Genomic DNA, 24,800 nt, shown 5'->3' on the forward strand with positions numbered 1-24,800 from the left:
CCACAGCATGTCTATGTCTAAATTATATTCACACTACTGTAGTATACAATTATCAGTTACTAAATTGAGAAAAACAAAGCATGCAGGGAGTTAAGCTACAAGGTTTATCTAGTATTGGTTAACTAAAGGTAAAATAAACTGTGAGATAGTCACCATGGATAGGAAGCCAGATGCTTGCAAGTTGCTTTGGGGACAGTGAGGAAGGGTGGACCTTACATCTTAGGTCAGCGTAAAAGGGAAAGACATGGTGGTCTATTTAAAGGGGTACTGAGCAGCATTAAATGTACTGCCCCAATTCCTAAAAAGTTGGGATGCTGGTTTAAAACATAAATAAATAATTTATCATCCTTTCTGACATACTGTATATACAGTTCAAAACAGTACAAAGACTAGAATGGCTAGTTGGTAGATTGCATAACTCTACCCAGGCAAAACAGTGTCCTTCTGTACCCACTCACAGATACCAACCACGCAGACACAATTTATGTATAACTCCCAGACAAATTAACGCAAATGTACAAAAACAAAGCAAAAAGAAAACAGCTTTCCTTGCACTGTTAAAGACAGTGAGAAAAATATTCCAACATATGTCCCTTTATCCAGATCCACACAAAAAAAGTATGGAGACTATTCTGGGCCAAGACCCATCCTCTATCCAAGCAAACAACCAACCAACCAACATCAAAACACAAAACTCCTTCAAAAATTAACTAAATGTAAATAAGCTTATTCTTAATTTGATAGCACCAACGTGTTTGGGACAGAGACAAGCTGGGACAGGAGCAACAAAAGACTAGGAAAGTTATGGAATCCTCCAGAAACACCTGTTTGCTATTAGTCATTGTGACCATCTGCCTAAATATTCAGACCAGTACATAGACAAAGAGTGGAATCAACTGAAAAAGGAAAAAAATAAGGAGGTAGAAATTCAACAAGAACTACCAATAAGACAATGAGCCACTGTTCTCCTGTGCAAACTGCAGAGATAGTGACTTGCTGAAAATTCAGATGTCAGTTTTCAAAAAAGGGAAAGAAAAAGCAACTTAAATACGTAAAATGCTGTTTTATGAGACAGACTGCACTATGTGTAACGCATTAGCAGTCAACACTTCCAAATGTTAATTTATTTTCCTTGACATACCATGATCTGACACTACAATGTTAGCTGAGATAAATAGCCAACAAGTTGCCCCTGCTATAGATTTGTATGCCATTAGCCAGGATGTTTATTCCAGGGTGATACTTCCTCCTTTTGCTGTGACAAGCACTTAAAATTGTTCATGTAGAAATAATTTATTTAAAAAGCTGTAGGAGGCTTGTGTAGTTTCTCCTAGTAAACATTTACTCAGATCTCTCTAGTCATGATAGTCACATTTATGTGAAATACAGTGGAAATATACTGTAATTTTCCGTTAATTGTGTATTTTAATGTGCTGCAGCATTTCTGGACAACATCGCACTATATAGCAGGGAAAACTATGTCAGCACAGTTTTTACTAGGTAGTTTCTGGACTCATATTAATGAATGTAATCACAAAAAGAATCACACAACAGACTACTTAAAATATAAAAGGAGTAACTTGATACTAAATACCATGCCTTACCTGAAAATGGTCGCTTAACTTCCAAAGACAGTGTCATAGGAAGGTTGAGCATGAGCTCCCCAATTTCCTGGTAGTGCGAGGAGCACACCAGTTTTTCTCCAATTTTTACAATCTCATCTCCAGGACACAGCTTGCCAGTAGATTCCTGGAAATGCGACTAAACAAAACACTCATTGTCAAATGATTTTTAAAGTTCCTTAAAGCAACATTATGTAACTTGAACTATGAGCTTCAACATCATGCACATGACACAACATCTTTTAGGGTGAATGATGAGGATGGCAGTTTTATACATAATGCTTTAAATGATTCAAACTGACATGTTTGGTAAGGTCTGAAGTATCCTTTCACTTATGTTGGACTGAAATGCGGCTGAAACCAATCAGACATACCCTTTCTGCTGCACCCCCTGGCTTTAATCCAGTGATGACAACTTTCAGTGGGGATGACATAATCTCCAGGTCAAGCCCAAATGACTCTTCCTCACTTCTCCACAGGGTTACAGCATGGATGGTACAGTCACCCACAGGCTCACTGGCATCTCCCTTCTTATAGTGCTGATGGGGTACCAACCCCCCAGCAGTCTTGGGATTTTTCCCACATTGTATAGCATCAGATGGGAGCTGTGATGGGGCCAAGCCTGCAGATGGTTCATCAATTTTGGACTTTTGCAGCTGCGGCAGGTTTGGTGCCTCAATGCTCATCATACTTTTGACCCTTGTCACTGCTTTATGCTCAAGCTTGGGGGAGTGCTTTGACTCAAAATGTCCATCATCTTGATTTGTATAGTTTACACTACTGATTGTCAAATTATTCAACCCAGATCTCACTCCTGCTTTGTGGTCAAAGGGGCAGTGGATAGGTGTGATGGGTGACTCAGAACCAAGTGACTCAGATTTAGTTGTGATACCTTCTTCATATTGTGACAAACGATCACTGAGTGGTGTTACTACATCACTGCTTCCACACCTTTGCGAATCCCCACCATCTTCACTGTCTCCATTTAAGGATGATGTTGCAATTACAGCTGCTGAATCACTTTTGGGAATAATGGGGTAAGATTTTGATGGCTTGTGGAAGAGACCAGTGTTTCCAGCGTTGTCAGGGTCATCATCACTAAGCTCTTCATCAAAGCGCATCACTGGTCGCTGACGGAGAAGCGGGCTGCGCAGGGTGGTGGGACTAGAGACAGCAACGGGCTGGCACACTGCCTCTACATGGTGATTAAGATGGACAGCAATCTGGTCTTGTGATGCATTGCACATAAGGCCATTCTCTGCTTCTGTAGAGATTAAAATGCAGGTAGTGTGGTTTATTTGAATAGGAAACAACAATTAAAAATGCTGAGAAAACAAAATCTTTGGTCATCACTCGTCCTGGAGTAACTTCTTTCAGGGTTTCTAATGAGTTTATTTCAGACTGACCAAATCCATATCCAACAATTGCACTTTTTCTGTTAAGATGGCTTCAAAGACATTTAACTATAGAGCTAGGTTTAAAACCTGCCCAGGGAACCATTCTGATGGTTCATGGTATTTAAATGGGTAATACTTTACCATGTGCCTGTGATGTGTTCTCTTCCATGGAGGTAATGCAGCTCTGCTGGTGGAGTATCTCATCACTGATTGAGCTCATCAGCATGGATTCAGACAGGAAAGAGTGACAGGAAACATCCGGGGTGAAGAACTGTGATAATTCTGTCTCTGAGCTCAGAGACCCCTGCTGGAGAGTTGTGAAAATGGAAGAAGACAAAATCAACTGAAAGATGAAAACCACAACCACACATTTTCAAAAGGTTCTCTACGCTATGCAACAGTAAATTTGGCAGCACTTTATGTGAAGGGGTGCATATAACACTTGACATGACACAGTCATAACCAAGACATGACATCTGTCAGAACATGAAGAAGTCTTTATGAATGTTTGACTGTTGCCACTGTATATGCAACTGGGGTATATTTAGTTAAATGTTTCAGGAATTATTAAAAATGAGATGAAATAATTTAAGTTTTCTTGGCGCACCACTCTCAAAGATGGGAAAATCATAGCCAATTAAATAATTCAGTCTCATCAATCATCAGTCTCACAAATTAGAAATTAGGATTTTTGTTGTTTTAATGAATAATTAAAATGGTCAATATTCAAGGAAAATCTGATAATGGTATTACTCCTCAATGTAATTATGGTTTTAATTCAACCAGGTTCTAAAAAAAACACAATCGGGGCTGATCACATGGTTTCAGACTCGATCAGAATCAGATGTTATCAATCAATCAATCAATCAATGTCATGTCATGTCATTGTCCGAACCGCTTATCCCTTTCCATGGGGTTGCGGGGTGTTGCTGCTGGAGCCAATCCCAGCCATGTCTCAGGGCGAGGGCAAGGTACTCCCTGGATAAGTCACCAGCTCATCACAGGGCCCTCACTAGTGAGCAACGTGGGGTTCAGTATCAATCAATCAATCAATCAATCAATCAATCAATCAATCAATCAATCAATCAATCAATCAAAGCTTTATTGTCATTCTGTTATACCAACAAAGTAGTACAACAAAAATGAGATAACATTTCTCCAGGATCAATGACAGAAGACACAATAATTAACACACAATATATAAACATAAACCCTGACTGAGGTCTCTCCGTCAAAAAGTCCTGGATCCAGAGACATGTGGCGGTGTTCAGGCAGAGTAGGAGGATTTTCTCCATTAGTTTCTGGGGGATTATGGTATGGTGCTGAGCTGAAATCAATGTACAGGTTTCTGGAGTAGGTATTTTTCTGGTCCTGATGAGTGATGACTGAGTGCAAAGTGGTGGATATTGAATCCTAAGCAAACTGATAAGGGTCATGCAATGCAGGGAGGCTGGCTGTGATGTGTGGTTTGACAAGCCGCTCAAAACACTTCATCACAATTAGTGTCAGTGCGACAGGGCGGTAATCGTTCAGACAGGATACAACTGATTTCTTTGATACTGGTATTATAGTGGATGTTTTGAAGCATCTGGGGACGATAGCCTGACTGAGGGAGATGTTGAAGATGTCAGTCAGGACATCTGCTAGCTCACCAGCGCAGGTTCTGAGCACACATCCCAGGATGTTATCCAGGCCTCTGCTTTCTGTAGAGTGACCCTGGTTAAGGTCCTGCGTGTGTCTGCTGCATTGATGGTGAGGGCTGGCCAGATAGATGGTGGCGAGGGACCAGCCCTGCCTCTGGTTGTCGGGTTTGGTGCTTCAAAGCATGCAAAGAAGTTGTTGAGCCTGTCCGGAAGAGAAGTATCATCGTTGTTGACCCCCTGCCTGGACTTGGAATCTGTCAGAGCTTGGACTCCCTGCCACATCCGCCTGGTGTTTCCTGTGTCACAGAGATGTCCCTGGATTTACTCTGCAATAGGTGCCTTTCGCAGCCTTGATTCCCTTTGAGAGCGCAGACCTGGCAGAGCGGAGAGCAGTCACATATCCGGCCCTGAAGGCTGCATCTCGGGCTGTCAACAGTGAGTGTACCTCTGTACCTCCAAGGTTAGCGGTTGCCACGTGTAGTGAAAGTCTTTATTACAGTGACATCCTCTATGCACTTTGCAATGTAGCTGGTTACCACCTCAGCATACTCTTCAATATCTATCTGATCCCCCTGAGAGGCTGGTCTTAAAAACCTCCCAGTTGGTGTGTATGAAACAGTCACGATGTGCTGATTCTGCCCTCTCAGGCCAGGTCCAGATTTGTTTTTTCATCGGCCTGCTAAGCTTCAGTCTTGGTTTGTAAGCAGGCACCAGCATGACAGATACATGAACAGGGTGGCCAAGGTGGGGGTGGGGCGTTGCCTTGTGTGCATCTTGGGAGTTTGTATACACCAGGTCCAGCATGTTCTCTCCTCTAGTTTGAAAGTCAACAACTTGCTTGCTTGAACTTGGGGAAAACAGCATTTATAACTTATGTGGTTGAAATCTCCTGCCACTACTACAAAGCTGTCCGGGTGTTTAGTCAGGAGCTCACTGATGGCATCATGTAGTCCTCCAAGTGCCTCATTAGTATTAGCTTTAGCATGTGGGCTAGGACCTATGTAAACAACAGCTACAATCACTATAGCGAAATCCCACAGCAGATAGAATGTCTGGCATTTTACAGTAAGGAACTCTAGTCTCACTAGCTGAGAGCAGTGTTTAGAGACTAACGTGGTGTTTAAACACGTCTCTTTATTACCCTAATATAGATGCACAGCCCCCCCTCTACTTTTACCGGAGGTAGCTGCATCTCTGTCCACTCGGAAAGCTGTCATCCCCTCCAGCTGTATGGCTGTGTCTGGGATATTGTCCTGGAGATGTTCTATGAAAGCAAACACACAACACAGTCTTCCCACTCTCGGTGGGTTTGAGGTTAGCCTTAAGCCTAGCATGGATCTCGGCTCTCTTTCCCCTCTTTTCTTTACATTTGCACCACTTTGTTTGGCTGGCTCCAATAAGATCCCGTGCTGGCGTAAAATATCCATATCACAATAATTAACCCTAACCCCATCCATCCATTTTTGTCCGCTGATTCGGGGCCAGGTCGTGGGGGCAGCTGCCTGAGCAGGGACACCCTGACTACCCTCTCCCCAGACACTGCCTCAAGCTCTTCCGGGAGGCGGGACATGCTAGGAACACCTCCCGAGGGAGGCGTCCCGGGGGCATCCGAAAGCAGCGGCTCTACTCCGAGCTCCTCCCGGGTGACAGAGCTCCTCAACCTATCTTTAAGGGAGTGCCCCGCCACCCTGTCGAGGAAACTCATTTCAGCTACTTGTATCTGGGATCTTATTCTTTCAGTCATGACCCAAAGTTCATGACCTAAGGTGAGGGTAGGAAAATCGAGAGCTTCGCCTTTCGACTCAGCTCTCTCTTCACCACGACAGACCGATACAACGACCGCATTACTGCAGCCACTGCACAGATCCGCCTGTCAATCTCACGCTCCATCCTTCCCTCACTCGTGAACCAGACCCTAAGATACTTAAACTCCTCCAGCTGAGGCAGTAACTCTCCCCCAACCCGTAGGGAGCAAGCCACCTTTTTCCGGTCGAGAACCATGACCTCGGACTTGGAGGTGCTGATTCTCATCCCAGCTTCACACTCAGCTACAAACCGCCCCGGGACATGCTGGAGGTCCTGGCTCAAAAGAGCAGAAAGACCACATTATTGTGGCTCCCGAACCAGACCCCCTCCGGCCTGTGGCTGTGCCTAGAAATTCTGTCCATGAAAATGATGAACAGAACCCGTGACAAAGGGCGGCCCTGCCGGAGTCAAACATGCACTGGGAACAGGTCTGACTTACTGCCGGCAATGCGAACCAAGCTCCTGCTCCGGTCACACAGGGACGGTACAGCCCTTAACAGAGGGCCTCCAACCCCGTACTCCCGGAGCACCTCCCACAGAATGCCAAAAGGGACACGGTCGAATGCTTCCTCCAAGTCCACAAAATACATGTGGACAGGTTGGGCAAACTCCCATGAACCCTCGAGCACCCTGCGGAGGGTATAGAGCTGGTCCAGTGTCCCGCGGCCCAGACGAAAACCACATTGTTCCTCCTGAATCCAAGGTTCGACTATCGGCCGAATTCTCCTCTCCAGTGCCCTGGAATAGACTTTCCTAGGGAGGATGAGGAGTGTGATCCCCAATAGTTGGAACACACCCTCCAGACCACCACCCTGGTCTGCCGGTCCAGAGGCACTGTCCCCGACTGCCATGCGATGCTGCAGAGACGTGTCAACCAAGACAGCCCCACAACATCCAGAGACTTGAGGTACCCAGGGCGGATCTCATCCACCCCCGGTGCTTTGCCACCGAGGAGCTTCCCGGCTAACTGACTTCGGCTTGGGTGATGAATGAGTCAACCTCTGAGTCCCCAGCCTCTGCTTCCTCTATGGAAGGCATGTCAGTGGGATTGAGGAGATCCTCTAGGTACTCCTTCCACCGCCCGACAATGTCCCCAGTCGAGGTCAACAGCTCCCCACCTCCACTGTAATTTTCTTGACCCGAAATTTGGAGCCGATACTTTGCTCCCTCAATTTACATCATACAAATTACACAATGATGATAACAAATGTTACAAGTCTAAATTTTTTTAAAAAGGAAGATTTATTGATATTAAAAAAGGTGAGGTAGAACAAGAACAAGTAAACAATATTTAACAAATTATCAAAACAGGTGAGGTAGAACAAGAACAAGTAAACAATATCCTTTCCTGGAGTAGGCTCTGTGAAATGCTGCCACACTGGATTGGTTTTCTGTTCTGCCATTTCTTTAAAAAGAATAAACAAAAACACAGATCAGCGTCAATCTTGTGCAATCATCTTCCATTCATATCACCCACATTATGTATGCATCATATGGATGGGTGCATATGGTTAACTGTGCAAGGGTAAAAAGCTTCCACATCTACTACACAGATTTGATGATGCATTGCTTGCTGGCATATGATAAGACAGATATAATCAGATTCACACACATTACACATTTAAATAATTTAAGAAACAATAAACAATAAATAAATAAGTAGCAATTGAAATAAAGCGCGTGATTAGTAATTTAAGACTGTCATGGTTTCACTTTTTCTACATAAAATAAAATGAGCATGTCTTAGGCTACTATGCAACCGAATATGCAAAGACAACACACTAGTAGGTCTACATGAAAATGTAAAAGAAGCTGCCAGAATGGCAACCCCAGAACACAAAATAGCAGAGGGAAATAACGTGATGTCAGATGCGCATTAAGCAACAAACTGTTCAAGTTTCTGTGTTTCTGTGTGGAGCTGAGACGGTCTGACTCTGCACCATAACATAACGGTAGTAAATACTAAGCTGTTATTTTCCCATTTGTTTTGATCTATTATAGATCTGATTAAAAAATAATGGGAATAAATAAACTGTTCAGAATTTGTATTATTCATTGGAAATTACAATAACCATGCAATCACGTCACGTTATTTCTTTTGTAATATTTATCTAAAATCTATACTCCATTGTTACTGGTTATAAAAAATACTGCTGGTAGAGAGGTGATGGGAGGCAACTGTGGCTTATTGAAAACGACAGTTGTTGAAAATTGCTAGCTGTAGCTAATTGCAGGTCGTCATTTCAAATAAAAACAGGCTCTCAATTGACTTACCTGGCTACATAAGGGTAAATAAAAAAGAATAATTCATATGGGGTTACGCTTTTCTCTAGTAATGGCAATTGCTAAATTGCATCCGCATTACTGCAACTGAACAGCAGTGAACGCCAGCCAAGGTTTGGCTAAGCTTTATTATGTAAACACTAAAGGCAGGAGAAGGGGGTTGTTATCTGTAACAACATGGAGTAATGCAGTAACATAAAAGTAATGTCGAGGTAACAAATTTAACTGCAAACCATGTTCATTCTTGGCTGCTGACTTTCTTCTGGAGCCTCTTCTGGTTCTGGGTCGGACTCCGGCCAGTGCAGTCTGTTGTCCAGCAGGCAATTCTCCCACAAACTCAACCGTTGCCATCATCACGCAATGCCGTCATCATGTCTTCCGCAAAGCAAGAAGAGGTGGGCAGTGCAAATACCGTCTTTGGGCGACACACGCAGTAGCTCATTAGCATTTAAGGGGAAAGGCACTCAAACCGGCCACTTAGAGCAGGGCTGTGAAACTGGTGTTTTCATATTTAGACATCTTCTATTTAGAAATCAAAGAGCCAGTCAAGAAGCAGAAATGAGCATAATATGTCACCTTCAAATTTCATCCTTATAGATGACATCCTTTAAATAAGAATTAAATCAAGCCTAGGCTAGAAAGATAAGGAGGAGCCAAGGAACTAGATGTGTATGTGGTACTCAGTAATTAGGCATAAACTACAGTTAAAGATTAAAGAACCACAATATTAGGGAGATGATAAATGAAAAACACAGCCTCCCTTGATTTAGACTGTGATCTAGCACTCAGCTGGAATGATGGCATAATGGCAAGGTGATTCTAAATGAAAGCAGAAATAACATTACATAACAGCCAATATAATAGTAACATACCCAAAGATAGCAGTAACTATATGTAAATCCACATAACAATACACGTGGCTCAAAATCAAACATTAAATATTGGATATGAACTGCTGTTAGAGTAAGTTTATGTAAACTGATAAACTGTTTCTAGATTATCAGTTACGGGATTAAATAGGCCCGTAGGCCTATACAGCACAATTATCCACCACTCAAATGCATCAAACATGTCCAAATAACTTTTGACAAGAGGTTTGCTACGAAAAAATGAATCTGAAAATCCTAAAATGATGGTTCGACAACATTTGGTTTACTGATCCAGAAACCCCAACTACATAGCAATATATTGATAATATTGCCCCCTCTAGGGGTAACATAATGATGTGAAGTTGCATAATCCGTATTTTTGGTGCAGATAGCAATTTTATGTTCAGCTATTCTTTGTTTCAAAGGACATTTAGTTTGACTCACATATACTTGACCCCAAGGACAGTGAATCACATCTGTAGACCCCCAAGAGGTGGGTTTGGTAAGCAAGTTGGTCAAGGACAGTGGGTCATACTGTGCATTATTCTGTCTCTGTCGGAGGTAGACCTTTTAAAGAGAAGGTTCTGAACACATATTTTTCATGTCTGGGTCTGATTTCAAAATGTCCTCAAGGTTATCAACACTGACTGTGATGCTAACACTATTTTAGTTGCCTGTGATGTGCAAAGTCTGTCCACCTGTATTCTCTACAGCTTGATGCTCCTAAGAAGAGTGGAGCAATAATATGAATATTGAATGAATTCTTACTCTACTGGCAGGCTCAAGGAATCTCTTCATGGTCCAGCTGAGAGCAGGGGAGCCATCTCCCTGTCTGTCCTTCATTGTTGGGTACGGGCTCTTACAGGATGGAGCTGCAGATTACAACCATGGCAGTTAAACTCAGATGTATTTGCTAATTTTTCTTGACCTGTCATTAATACTTGGTTGATCTATAATGCTCAGATTGTGACATGGACAAACTGAATATGTTCAAGCTAATGTTAGGAAGGTTATCAGACCTCTGGTTTTGCTGATTTTGTCCTTGTGGGTGGATCGAGCAATGATGTGATCCATCTCCTGTTCTGACACCTGAAAAAGAGACAATGACACATCAACTTCTAGAAATAAACAAACAAAAAAAGTAATGCCAGCATTCAATATTGTGTTATATGGAAAGCTGAAATGGGAAATAGAATTGGTGTGTGAATTTTGGACAATGAATGGTTGCATATTTGGAGAACATTCAACATCATCCTCAATTAATTGGAGTTGTTGCAAGAATGTTAATAAATTCCTTATTACATCCAAATATTTAAAGAAAATATGTTTGTAGCCCTACCATGTTTGAGACCGTGTACAGTTTTGGTGAAATATCAATATGGCTATCATCAAAATTCTGGGCAATCATATATTTGTAGGTATAATAGTGTACGTTGGTCATTTTAAAAGGGAATATTCTATTAAGACAAGGCAGATATTAGTTTGTTTGACAATATATCTGCGTGAGCCACTAAATATGTCACAGGCATAAAAGATTTTGAGGATGGCTTTTTTTCTTAAAAAAAGAGTATTAAAAAGTAATGGAGAAGGAATCATATGAAAATATCTTTTATTTTAATCAAAACAATAAAAGGTACTGAAAGTATAAAATCTGTGTAACATTAGTCCTTTTAATATTCAATTGGGAAACCAAATTTGGAAAATGAAAAAAAAAAAAAACAATTTGATAATCTGTTATTTGTTCATGAATCTGATACCAAAAATAAACAACAGTTAGATTTTCATACTTGGATTTCATGCTGAGATCAAAAAAGGGAAATGAAAACTTGATTTTGATATTTGAGTTTGTCTGATTTGTGTGACCCAAAAGTTACTGACTTCTTCGTGTGTTGCACTTGATAAGCATGAAGCAAATTCACCCACCAACAGTTGAAAGCCTGAATAACCAGAATTATGCAGTGACTTAAAGTCAACGATCGACCCATTGGCGGCACTGGAAACATATGCTAATATAATAAAGGACTTATCTGAAACTAAAATCTGTGTCATTGCATATCTTATTTCATGAGACTTTTTAATACTGAGCTGGTAGAACCACAGCAAATCAGTAGGAATAGAAATAAGACTGAAAATCAGTTCACCATGAACAAAGACAATAAGAACAAAAATGCTTGAGTTAAAATGATCAAAATGTAGGACTGTCAACCAATTACAGACCTAGTCATTGTATAATTCTTTATCATTAATTTACCATATTTATTACATATTTCAGGCCATGAACTATCTTGAAAATGACTGAACAATGCAATCTACAAAAACATTGCAGAGTTAACAGGTTTAATGTTAAAAGGTGATAGCATCAACATTGTAGTTGAATGAGTACAAATATTGCACATGTATAAAAACAAATGTTTACATTACTACATCTGTCACTTTTGATGCGAAAAACTGCGTGTAAGTGGAAGAATACTTCAAGAGGAGATAAAGTCTGCTGCATTATCCTGTTTCTATGACTCATTAGGTTTGGAGAGAGTTTTTGGAGAGGGATTAGGGAGCCAGATGGATGCTGCCAGGAGAAGGATAAGATAACGCTTTTGATCCCACTTTCCAGTGTGAACATCATGAACAGGTAAACATGTACCATTGATGTGGTCAGACAACATGTTTAGACAGATTACAGAAATAATGCTTGTGTGAGCTTGTGTGTTATTATTGGCTGAGTCTTTTGCGGTCATACCACAATAGACTCGGCCATTAACTTCTCATCATTACAAAACCTCGATCCCGACTATTACACGGTCTGAAAGAACTGGGGTATGGATTATATATTTATTTATTTTTCAAGAGACCAACAAGGCTAAGGATTTATTGAACATGCTACCTCTAGGGACAATTCCTGGTAAGCTTTTGAATTAAACCTGCAAGAGTTCAGGTTGTTCGATAGATTATTCGGCTATTATACAATACCAGATAGATTTTGAATATATTTTAGTCTATATAAATAAAGACAGACATCCTCTTACCTTGGGATTAGGGTGCCTGCTTATAATAAGACTGACTGGTCCTGGTCCACATTCACTGAGGATGGCATAGGCCTCACTGAGAGCAGCATGACGAAGACTGACTGAATCCACCTCTAGTATCTGATCTCCTCGACTACAAAGACAGTCACAGGTGTCAGCACAACACTGTCAAAAGACCTCCCTTTGTTCATACCCCAACATAAATGTACACATACATACGCACATATGTTAACATGACATGACTCATGGTATCTTCCAATCAGAACGAGTACATTTCAACTTCAGCCATCTATCAGTGTCCAAGTTCAAGATGACCCTGACATTTTTTTACCTAAGACGGCCATCCATCTTTGCCACAGATCCCAATGCCAGACTATGGATGTAGATGCCAGGAGCAGAGTTCTCCAGGGTCAGAAAGCAAACTCCAATCCCCAAACCAACACCAGGCTCTGAAAAAGTCAACATGCATCAGAAATGTTCAGTGTTCAGTGGAAAGCCTTTGAGGGAAGGCTGTTGTAGCAGGAGATTAATGCCCATGGTGTCACAATCAAGCGTTTAGCCATGTCACATTGGTGTTTCGTGCAGAGTTGTGCACCAGCTGATCTCACATGTCTGTGATCAATTTTAGCTGTTTGCATCCTGGATCCGTGTTTTACCTTTGGTTGGTTTGACCTGTGTATGTTATACTGTATACAATTCCTGCAAAATGCAATTATTTTCCTTGCTGCTTGTTTTAATACTGTTTTACTACAGACCCCAACTCAAATTTCCTCTTTCCTCGGTGTCAGAAGGAGACACCTGAAGGACATCTCCAAACAGTCAACAGATGAAGTCAGCTAACCTTTGTTAAGTGTGACCTCCATAATGATGCAGTCTTTTGGACCAGGACCTGGGCCCCGGCGGCTATCAGCCTCTTCATATCCTGAGGGGACAGGCATGCCCCCACTGTTATTGGAGTTGGGTGAGCTGGAGCGGCTGAGCAGGGTGGGGGTTGGACAGGGTGTCAGACTGGGACTACGCAGACGCGTTCGAATTGTCAGTGTCACAACACCTTTCTTCAGTTGCTGTTGGAAAAATATAAATCAACATTAACATTTTTGATGTTAAGGAAGTAGAGATGAAAACAGTTTCAGTTTTTACTTATTGCGCTTTGAATGATTTTTCCTAAAACAACTAAAAAAGACCATGGTATCTTAATCAAGAAATATGCTCAAGTCAGTTCACTTGTGGGCATGCAGCACTTTGAGCATAAATAGACACTTTGACAAATTGGTCGAATACATTTTGGAAAACATCAAAGCGTATTTCATCTCAAACATTATATAAGATGTAAAAGTTTGGCATTCTGTATGCTACAGTCTATTGTCTCTAGCTCTCTGTGCAAGATTTTGCAATTTTTAATAACACTCTTAGACAGGACATATTGTGAACAGCAGTCCACCTTGAAGGTCTGGATGGCCTGTTGGTGTGTGAGTCCTTGAAGAGACTCTCCGTTCACTTCCAGAATCTCATCTCCTACACAGGAAAGCATATGTTTAGACTGAGATGGGTGTTCAGCAAGAGTGTGAATATACTGAAGATGACTGTTTCTCTTATACTATGCATTTTACTTTCGTATAGTCAGTAAAACAAAATGAAAAGGAATGGTTACCCTCTTTCAGTCGTCCATCTGCTGCTGCAGCGCCATGAGGAAAAATGGTTTTGACAAAAATCCCCATCTGACCACGGGCCGAGTCCTGCCCACCAACAATACTGAACCCAAGGCCCTATAAAGGTTATATCACAGATACTGTCAGACAATCTAGCTACAGTTGTTTGCATTGATTACATTATTTGTTTGATGGTTAATGGCTGTGAAATAAGACAGATCGGGATACCATCCCAATAGCCAAAGGAAAGAAGCTTTTCTTCATTTTTTTCAGTCTTTCCTTTCCATTTCAGTATTTTTTCTGGCTGGACCACAAAAGCGGTTCCCGTCCTAAAACGTTTGTCATTTTAAAATTCAACCCAAACAGTTATCATATCACCAGGGGTGCATACAACATTCCTGATTTTCACAGGAGTCTCCCTATGTTTGGCTAGACTGCAACATTGGGGGTCAGCATGCCCTCTCAGATTTCAACACATCTATTCACTGTTTTAATTGGGTGCTGTTGTATTTGCTGTACTTTTGCTACCTTACTTCCAAAAGAGAGATCTGGCTTTCTCATGAGGGCTGTCAACTGTGCACTGCGAGGGGCTGGCCGGCTATTCACATTTGGTATCAACATGAGTTCTGAGTGATCTAATTACAAGTGGACAACTTTAGGTTTGTCAGTTAACACTTGGCATTAACATGTTTCTATCTATCTATCTATCTATCTATCTATCTATCTATCTATCTATCTATCTATCTATCTATCTATCTATCTATCTATCTATCTATCTATCTATCTATCTATCTATCTATTATGAAGGAATACATCAGTTAAAAACAGTATTCCAACAGCTGTTGGGATGTAAGATGCACTTTAGACATGAAAGAAAACAGGCTGGTACAGTGATGCCACACCAAACTGACTGATACCACACCTAACCCTCTTTTGACAAGAACAGAAATAATGCCCTGACAAACACTAGGTGCTGCACCCATTTATTAAAAGTTTTTTTTTGTTTTTTTTTTTCATTTTTTGCATAACAGTGTGCTTTGTGCAGTGTGCATGCAACCCTTTAAACGGGAGTGCAGCAATATCAAATTTATTTTCTTCTTTCTATTGCCCACAAAATTCTTAATAATTTTTTTTTCCTTCTATTCCTCAATTGTACGTAATATCCCCTCCCTCTGTTAATGTGTGCATATGAACACATATTCAGAGTATTTTCTCTGAGCTTTATTCATACAAACATGTCAAAGGAGGGCACTCACCTTGCCCTGGCCTTTCATTAGGACTATACTGGAGATAATGGATGGCTGTGCCAGTCGCCATGGAGACTCAACTTGAATGGTACTCAGGGAGCGGGCAGATTTCTTAATTATCTGATATTCCTAAAAGAGAGGCAAAATAAAAAGCAAAAAAGTGTCAGACACATTACCGTGTAAAACCAACATATTATACTGTCATTTAACAGTTTTGTATGAATTGCAGGTTTTTCAGAGATATCAGCTGTAGGGATGTCTTGAATATAGTGAAACTACTGGTAGAAGGCACTTGGCATGTGGCACTTAAAAGCAAAGGACAAACCAAAAATGGACTAATTATATTTGCAAGAGCCAAGTCTTTGTTTCAGAATTCATGAACTGATTATTTAGGAAAATTCAGAGACCTTTTTGTGAGCCAAACCACCAGCCAACTGTATCACCGTGCAGAGGGAGGCGTGCTTCTGGGCTACTCATGGATGAGAGGTTAGCTGAATAAGCCATCTAACTTTACAGTACATCTTAAATGAGGTTGATGCTATTTATGTTTACACACTGCACGGTCATGAGCACCAGCCTCTCTGTATCTCTGTATGACCCACAAAGGCAGTGGCTGGGATTCTGAGTGCTGTCCCCTTCTATTTTATTTCCTTTGCACAATTAACGTCTTATTAATACAACAATTATTGAGGCTCCCCTTGACACTGTTGTCGTGGCAGATTTAGTGACAAGGCTTTGATCATGCTGTGTGTGTGTGTAGAGGTGGTAGCAGGCATCAAAATGCCACATGCATCTAGGTCAGTACATGAAGTCTAGGTTTAGGATATGCACATGCATTCAGCTTGGAGTTTGGTTGTTTTTATCCTACACAGAGCAAAAGCTATACTATAATATGCACTGTTACCCATCACCCTGTGATACATCAACAGTGATTTGAGATCAATTAAAGCTGCGAGCAGCGTTGGACGGGCCCTCGCAGTCCACGCACCTCGGGGCATGCTGCCGTCAGGGCTTCCGCATGCAACGCCTTGAAGAAGCTGTTTCTTTATAATTTGGTGGCCTGCTCCCGCTGGAATTAAGTAATGTACGCTGAAGTCAGAAAAAAGTGCGTGTACTGCTGCACGATTCCCCAGACAAACACTGAGTTGATGGTCCGCGTCTGGAGCTGGCCAACGAAAATGTCCACATGAGGCATAATGCAATGAAATAATTTCAGGAAGAAGCTGAAAGTATCATCGTCCAGTAGCTGAAGAGAATTTTTTCTCCAGTTCTTCCAGCTGCTCTACACTCCAGCGAAAATGTCCCGCCCTCTAGCTCACGCAATACACACCCATTACAAAATCAGAAGAAGGCCTAAAAATCTGTAAAACTAAAACTGTGATGGTTTGGAAACCGTAAGAGATTTTTAAAAACTGAATACATGCTCAACAGTTCAAGGTCTTCTGACTCTTTAAAAGGTGGAATGGTATCTGTAACTCAAAGCATGAAGCACAAGAAGAGGTTGAAAGTCGATGAGTTTTGAAGAGGATTTTAAGATTTTCCCATTTACTTTCCATTCAAACTAATCAGACTGCGACCAGATCGCCATCTATTGGCCGATTTGCACCAAATTTTACACAGAGCCTCGACAGTCCATGGAACACAATCATGAACATTTATGTGAAAATCAGACCGTATTTTGTTTAGATGTGCAAGATTGTCCGCTTTCAACACCACATGCAGGAATTTGTTGTTTTGAATTTCGGCAGTTTCATGGACTATCAAAATTCTTTTAATAACTTTTTGTCGGGAGGGTCCATAGATGCCTCACGCAAAATGTAGTGCAAAATTGGTCAAATTGCCTAGGAGGAGTTCGAAAAAGTAGGTTTTGCATTTGTCGCAATTTTGCGAATGGAAACCTAGCTCGAAAGTGGGCGTGGCCTACACCAAATAATTCAGCTGAATGCAAGGAACATGTAGATATAAGGTTTACCAATGTGTGACACAATATGTGTGAGTTATGGGCCAAAAACACTTTCAAGTAGAAAATAGCGCCACTTGCTGGTCATTTTTGGTATGTAAGTTGCAGGGGCTAGTCTATACCACGCCTATGATTTTCATTTCCATAAGTGTTATGGTGTGGGCACAGGGCCAAATCTAAAATTAAACTGGCACCAGAGCGCCACCTAGTGGCCTATTGATAAGTCCTTTGTCAGATATCGTCAAGACGGGAGTGGCAATGATTATACCAAGTTTCGTGTCAATCCGCCCAACTGATGTGGAGATATAAACTATTTGAATTTAAAGAGCGCCACCTTGTGGTCATCGCCTAAACTCTTGGAGAGATCCTCAGGAACTCGGGTCAAAGTATTATCTTAAGTTTCATGTCATTTGGACGCACCATTGTGGAGATATCCAACACTTCCTGTTCGGAAGGAAATCTGCAGGAATTTGTAATTTAATAACTTGAGTATTGTTTGGCCTATCAAAATTCTTTTAATAACTTTTTGTCAGGAGGGTCCACAGATGCTGTATGCCAAGTTTTGTGCAAATCGGTTAAATTACCTGGGACGAGTTCGAAAAAGTAGGTTTTGCATTTGTCTCAATTTTGCGAACTGAAAGTTAGCTCGAAAGTGGGCGTGGCCTACATCAAACAATTCAGCTGAATTGAGCGAACATGTAGATGTAAGGTTTAATAATGTGTGACACAATATGTGTGACTTAGGGGTCAAAAACGCTTTCACATAAAAAATAGCGCCACCTGCTGGTCATTTTTGGTGTGTAAGTTGCAGGGGCTAGTCTATACCAAGCCTATGAATTTCATTTCCACAAGTGTTATGGTGTGGGCACAGTGCCAAATATAAAACTAAACTGGCACCAGAGCGCCACCTAGTGGCCGATTGATATTTTGTGAGATATGCTTAAGAGGCCAGTGGCAATAAGTATACCAAGTTTGGTGTCAATCCGCCCAACCGATGTGGAGATATAAACTATTTGAATTTAAAGAGCGCCACCTTGTGGTCATCGCCTACACTTTCGCAAACATCCTCAGGAACTCATGTCAAAGTATTATCTTCGGTCTCATGTCATTTGGACACACCATTGTGGAGATATCCAACACTTCCTGCTTGGGAGGAAATCTGCAAGAAGTTGTTATTTAATATCTTGAGTATTGTTCGGCCTATCAAAATTCTTTTAATAACTTTTTGTCAGGAGGCTCCACAGATGCTGTATGCCAAGTTTCGTGCAAATCGGTTACATTGCCTGGGACGAGTTCGAAAAAGTAGGTTTTGCATTTGTCGCAATTTTGCGAACTGAAAATTAGCTCGAAAGTAGGCGTGGCCTACACCAAATAATTCAGCTGGATGCAGGGAACATGGAGATATAAGGTTTATCAACGTGTGACACATTATGTGTGAGTTAAGGGCCAAAAACTCTTCAAGTGGAAAATAGCGCCACCTGCTGGTCATTTTTGGTGTGTAAGTTGCAGGGGTCAGTCTATACCACCTCTATGAATTTCATTCCCATAAGTGTTATGGTGTGGTCACAAGGCCAAAATTAAAATTAAACTGGCACCAGAGCGCCACCTAGTGGCCGATTGATAAGTCCTTTCTATACTCAAGAGGGCAGTGGCAATGACTATACCAAGTTTGGTGTCAATCCGCCCAACCGATGTGGAGATATAAACTATTAGAATTTAAAGAGCGCCACCTTGTGGTCATCGCCTAAACTTTTGGACACATCCTCAGGGACTCGTGTCAAAGTACTATCTCAAGTTTCATGTCATTTGGACACACCATTGTGGAGATATCCAACAATTCCTGTTTGGCAGGAAATCCACAGGAAGTTGTTATTTAATAACTTGAGTATTATTTGGCCCATCAAAATTCTTTTAATAACTTTTTGTCAGAAGGGTCCACAGATGCTGTGTGCCAAGTTTCGTGCAAATCGGTGAAATCGCCTGGGACGAGTTCGAAAAAGTAGGTTTTCGACATTGTGCGACGTAGCGGGAAAAAACGGTAGGTGGAAATGGGCGTGGCCTATTCCACGAGACTCGGCCCAATTCATTGAACGCGTGGATATAAGGTTTTTGAATGTGCGACAAAGTATATGGGAGTTATTAGCCAAAACGCGCTGTGCTTAATAACAGCGCCACCTAGCGGTGGAAATTCAGGACGACAATAGAATATAAAATTTTTCGCCAGGTGTGACTTATATTCCAAGTTTGGTGAGTTTTGGGGTATGTTCAGGCCGTGAAAAATGCGATCACTTCGTCCAAAGAAAAAAAATAAATAAATACATAAATAAAAAATAAAGAATCGCTTCAAAAACAATAGGGTCCTCGCAGGTTCCCTGCTCGGGCCCTAATAAAGAATTCCTTCAAATACAATAGGGTCCTCGCAGGGGTTCCCTGCTCGGGCCCTAATTAAAGCTGCGAGCAGCGTTGGACGGGCCCTCGCAGTCCACGCACCTCGGGGCATGCTGCCGTCAGGGCTTCCGCATGCAACGCCTTGAAGAAGCTGTTTCTGTATAATTTGGTGGTCTGCTCCCGCTGGTATTAAGTAATGTATGCTGAATTAAAAAAACAGTGTGTGTACTGCTGCATGATTCCCCAGACAAAGACTGAGTTGATGGTCCGCTTCTGGAGCTGACTGACGAAAATGTCCACATGAGGCATAATGCAATGAAATAGTTTAAGGAAGAAGCTGAAAGTATCATCGTCCAGTAGCTGAAGAGAATTTCTTCTCCAGTTCTTCCAGCTGCTCTACACACCAGCGATGATGTCACACCCTCTAGCTCACGCAATACACACCCATTACAAAATCAGAAGAAGGCCTAAAAATCCTTAAAACTAAAACTGTGATGATTTGGAAACCGTAAATACATGCCCAACAGTTCAAGGTCTTCTGACTCTTTAAAAGGTGGAGTGGTATCTGTAGCTCAAAGCATGAAGCACAACAAGAGGTTGAAAGGCGATGAGTTTTGAAGAGGATTTTAAGATTTTCCCATTTACTTTCCATTCAAACCAATTAGACTGCAACCACATCGCCACCTATTGGCTGATTTGCACCAAATTTTACACAAAGCCTCATCAGTCCATGGAACACAATTATGAACATTTACGTGATAATCAGACAGTATTTTGTCAAGATGTACACGATTGTCTACGTTCAACACAATATGCAGGAATTTGTTGTTTTAAATTTTGGCTGTTTCATGGACTATCAAAATTCTTTCAATAACTTTTTGTCAAGAGGGTCCACAGATGCTTCACGCAAAGTTTAGTGCAAATTGGTCAAATTGCCTAGGAGGAGTAATAACTTTTTGTCAGGAGGCTCCACAGATGCTGTATGCCAAGTTTCGTGCAAATCGGTTACATTGCCTGGGACGAGTTCGAAAAAGTAGGTTTTGCATTTGTCCCAATTTTGCAAACTGAAAGTTAGCTCGAAAGTGGGCGTGGCCTACACCAAATAATTCAGCTGAATTGAGCGAACATGTAGATATAAGGTTTAACAATGTGTGACACAATATGTGTGACTTATGGGTCAAAAATTCTTTCACCTTGAAAATGGCGCCACCTGCTGGTCATTTTTGGTGTGTAAGTTGCAGGGGCTAGTCTATACCACTCCTATGAATTTCTATGAATTTGTAGAAGTAGAGGGTAAAATAAATTAGAGCCCAACCGATTTATCAGCGGGCCAATATTATCGTCTAACATTAGGCATTTTCCAAACTATTGTTATGTGCATTTATAATGGCCCATAAATTAATATTTAATTGCATAGTTTGTCCACTAGAGGATACTCTACAATGTCCCTGTGGGCAAGACTCATGTTTAGAACGCCACAAACCCGACAACCAGCTGATCCAGCCAGAGTCGGGCAGAGCAAACCAGTTATCCACGACTGAGATCATGGGTGAAGTGTGTTCATGGTAAGCTGGCAACTGTCAGGAGAAATACATCCTACACCTTGAATAACAAGAACATCCCCATCAGTTGTCTTAACTCAAATAAGTATGACAAAATTTGTGACAACCATGTCCAGTTTTGCTGCTGTTACGTGTAAGTCGAGAGTGAAACAGAATTAGCTAGTAAATACATTAGGTTGTTACAGTATAGTTGACTGACTGTCGGTTAACTCTTGACAATGTGACTAAAGATGTGTTTCTTTGATAGCGTGACATTTATAGCAGTGAGACTTATCATCTCTCCCTGGCCCGTTATTTTGAAAAAGTATGTTTTACAATCATTTGCAGAAGCATATGACGTTATCCTTTGCTAAATTATGGCTTATCATAGACTTCAGCTAACCACAAAGCTAGCCAATACCATGGCTATCAGTGGAAGACTGCTAACATTAATGAGCTTGGACACCACTATGAACTTATTCTGCCTAAATACGTTAATAAATAATATAAAAAAGTAAGGATAAATGTATTTATTACTAGCATATCTGTCAGTACAGTTTTGTACATTGTAAAACATAAGTTATGCATGCAAGGAGTGAACATTAAGACATACAGAAAAAGTACCAAACATATATTGGAAAAAGAAGCTAACTTTTATGCACAATAACACAAGTATGCGCTGCTGACTGTCGGTCAGCTGCAGCATTAGCGAGTCACATAATGGATTTAGTGCGTCACTATGTAGTAGATTTTAGAAGGCAGGCTGTAGGAGCCACATTTAAGTTTTTTGTGTTTTACATGATTTGCTTAATGTTGTTCTGTTTTGGCGACATCTTTTCTTTTTTGAGTGTGCACCTTCAAGAGGTGGTGATGGTGCTACCTTTAAAAAAGGCTGCTAGTAGAGTGTGACGGGGAGAAGGTGGGCCAGCAGATACCGTCATTGACCTCAGCCTGTGAGCTGGCTGTGTATTGGGTCTGGGCCTGTGAAACCTTTAAAACTGTCCTGCACTTTGTTTTGCATTTTGTCTTATTTACAAGAAAGTATCGGCAACAGTGAAAAGTCAAACTCTCTCTCTCGTTGGATGTTTTTTGGACATAAGCTGCGAGTCTGACACTGCATCACCAGCATTCTCCAGGTGGTACGAACACAGAGGAAAATAGGACATAAAGGGTTAAAGGAAAAACTCAAAACTGTTTTCGCCACTACACAGGCAGTAAATGATGATTGAAAATGGTTTGTTGTAGCTTGATGGTGTAGGAGACACTACTGCTTGATAATAAGGGTCATTAATAACTGGCGATTAATCATACACTCGTGAATGGGGCACCAACTTCGTTGTTGAACTATTTTGAATAATACGCAGGACATTATTCAAAAGTTTGGCTTGAACAGTTGGAATCATTCCAAATCAATTTATTCAGTCTTAATATTCTGAAGCAGTGACTTCTTTGCACGTATCCATCGTTTCTCCACATTAAAATTAAGTTCCAGACAAAGACAAATGATTATATATGTTTATTAACTAAATAAGTTGGGGTAAAATAAATGAAATGACAATTTTAGACAGACAACAGAAAATATAAAGACTGTAATTAGGAAAGTAATAAAGTTATGTGACTGTCGGCAGATGGTGAAGTTAAAGGGTTGGGTTTTTATATATATATTAAATATTATGTGAGTAATTTTTAATACTAATGTGACCCTAATCTATATTATCTTACGTTCATAAGACAGAAGTCAGAACTTAGACAAAAGTCAGAACTTTAGACAGAAGTCAGAACTTTAGACCCCAACTCATTCTCATGTGTGTGGATCCAGCTGTATGAAGATGTTCAGCCTGTTTTTGTCTGGGAGTCAGGAGGTCCTGAAGCTTGGTTTCCTTGAGAGTTTTGGGTTGGACTATGGCACGGCGCGTCGGTCCAATAGCCAGAGGGAAGGCCGGTACTCTGCTGAGGAACTCTCGGCCCGAAGGCCCAGTGGGGTTTCCGCATTGGGAGCGCTGGGGGCAGAGTCAATCTCGGCTGGGAGCACACAAATTCTCTTTTGCTGGAGACTCCTTGCAAGGCTTCTGAAGCAGACAATGACTGCAACATTCCTCATCAAATGATCATAGCCTTGATTCTTACTAATTCAACTTCTTCTGGATCAGGGTTACTTTAACAATTACTTTAAAAATAAAAATAAAAAGGAACGAAAGAGAAACGAGAAGTAGACAGACGCAGACAGAAGAGACAAAAGAAGTGGACAGAAGAGAAGTCAGAAGAGAGAAGACAGAAGTGAAGAGTGAGGAGCAGCCGGCTGACAGTCCCTCCTTCTGTGTCCTGAGTTTAGGCTCACAAAAGTTTAATCTAACTAAACTATTGTTTTCATGTTTCAAAATCATGTTTAACCTTCCCAAAACTTCACCATGCTTACAAATCGAATTTTTGTCTTTGTGAAAAGATGCGACATGATTATGATCACTTATTATTCAAAAGAATTAAAACATGATGAAGGCATAAAACAATAAAGTATACAACATAAAACAATAAAGTATACAATACACAGCTGGCCCAAGGACGTATACACTGTAAATCTGAACATTGGCTTTAATAAAAGGTATTAAGTGTACTTAACTTAAGTTTTTATTGACATGTTGTTAACACTCATTTTGAATAAGTTATTTGTACTTTGGAGTTGACCAACCTTCCAAACTCAGTATGATCAAGTTGTATTGACTTAGTAAAAACAAGTCTTGGGAACTTGCACCTTTTAAAGAGTAAATGTACTTACTTACATGTAACTATGTACATTTACTCTTATTCTTACACATGCTACATATTAGAGGTGTTAGCACCTAAAGTATTTTTTCTTGTTAAGTTACTTCCTCTAACTGCCTTACACAATGCTACTCATTTTTTTTTCTTCATTTCTTTTCTTGCTTTTAGATAACGTTATTGGTACAAATTTATTGTTTACAACAAACAAATATAATATAATCTATAGTTCTATAAACGATTCAACTGTGGAATTAAACAGAAGTCTGTCAGTCAGCGAGCAGGGCTGGCAGTGCCACACAGTGCTACAGCCCCTGCACCCCCTCCCCCTCCCCCCTCTCGCTCTGACGGTCAAAGTTTGCACATGCGCAGTCGCGCACTTCACGGCTCTTCATCCCCTGCTGTTCTTGGCGCGCTGTACAGCTGCAACGGTCTGAAGTTTTCAACTGGATTTCATTCGGCTGCTGCTGCGTCGAACGATTTGGTGAGTCCGTACTTGACTAAAAGGGGAACTATGCAAGTGTGTTCGCTTTTCTGCTGTTTCGCTAACCGTTCTCTCGGCCAATGCATTTGTTTTTGATGAAACCGTCCAGAAAACAATCAATAGAGCGATGG

The 24,800-nt window shown here is 41.1% G+C and overlaps 1 protein-coding gene across 5 annotated transcripts in view; it reads right to left on the minus strand.

Moving 5' to 3' along the window:
• Positions 1 to 24,800, minus strand: part of pdzd2 (PDZ domain containing 2) — a 122,751-nt gene that overhangs the window by 11,747 nt on the left and 86,204 nt on the right. For 4 of the 5 annotated variants that reach the window (XM_037096905.1, XM_037096907.1, XM_037096906.1 and 1 more), the window contains 11 exons: positions 15,549 to 15,668; positions 14,295 to 14,409; positions 14,085 to 14,158; positions 13,485 to 13,707; positions 12,975 to 13,092; positions 12,644 to 12,776; positions 10,640 to 10,709; positions 10,389 to 10,492; positions 3,161 to 3,326; positions 1,997 to 2,886; positions 1,605 to 1,761 (listed from right to left, as the gene is read on the minus strand). In XM_037096905.1, coding sequence (XP_036952800.1) covers positions 1,605 to 1,761; positions 1,997 to 2,886; positions 3,161 to 3,326; positions 10,389 to 10,492; positions 10,640 to 10,709; positions 12,644 to 12,776; positions 12,975 to 13,092; positions 13,485 to 13,707; positions 14,085 to 14,158; positions 14,295 to 14,409; positions 15,549 to 15,668 — 2,170 coding nt within the window. The remainder of the gene's footprint in view (positions 1 to 1,604; positions 1,762 to 1,996; positions 2,887 to 3,160; positions 3,327 to 10,388; positions 10,493 to 10,639; positions 10,710 to 12,643; positions 12,777 to 12,974; positions 13,093 to 13,484; positions 13,708 to 14,084; positions 14,159 to 14,294; positions 14,410 to 15,548; positions 15,669 to 24,800) is intronic. The other variant, XM_037096909.1, reaches the window with a different exon arrangement.

Source organism: Acanthopagrus latus, chromosome 5 (assembly GCF_904848185.1).
Source record: "Acanthopagrus latus isolate v.2019 chromosome 5, fAcaLat1.1, whole genome shotgun sequence".
In the NCBI taxonomy this organism is placed as follows: Eukaryota; Metazoa; Chordata; class Actinopteri; order Spariformes; family Sparidae; genus Acanthopagrus; species Acanthopagrus latus.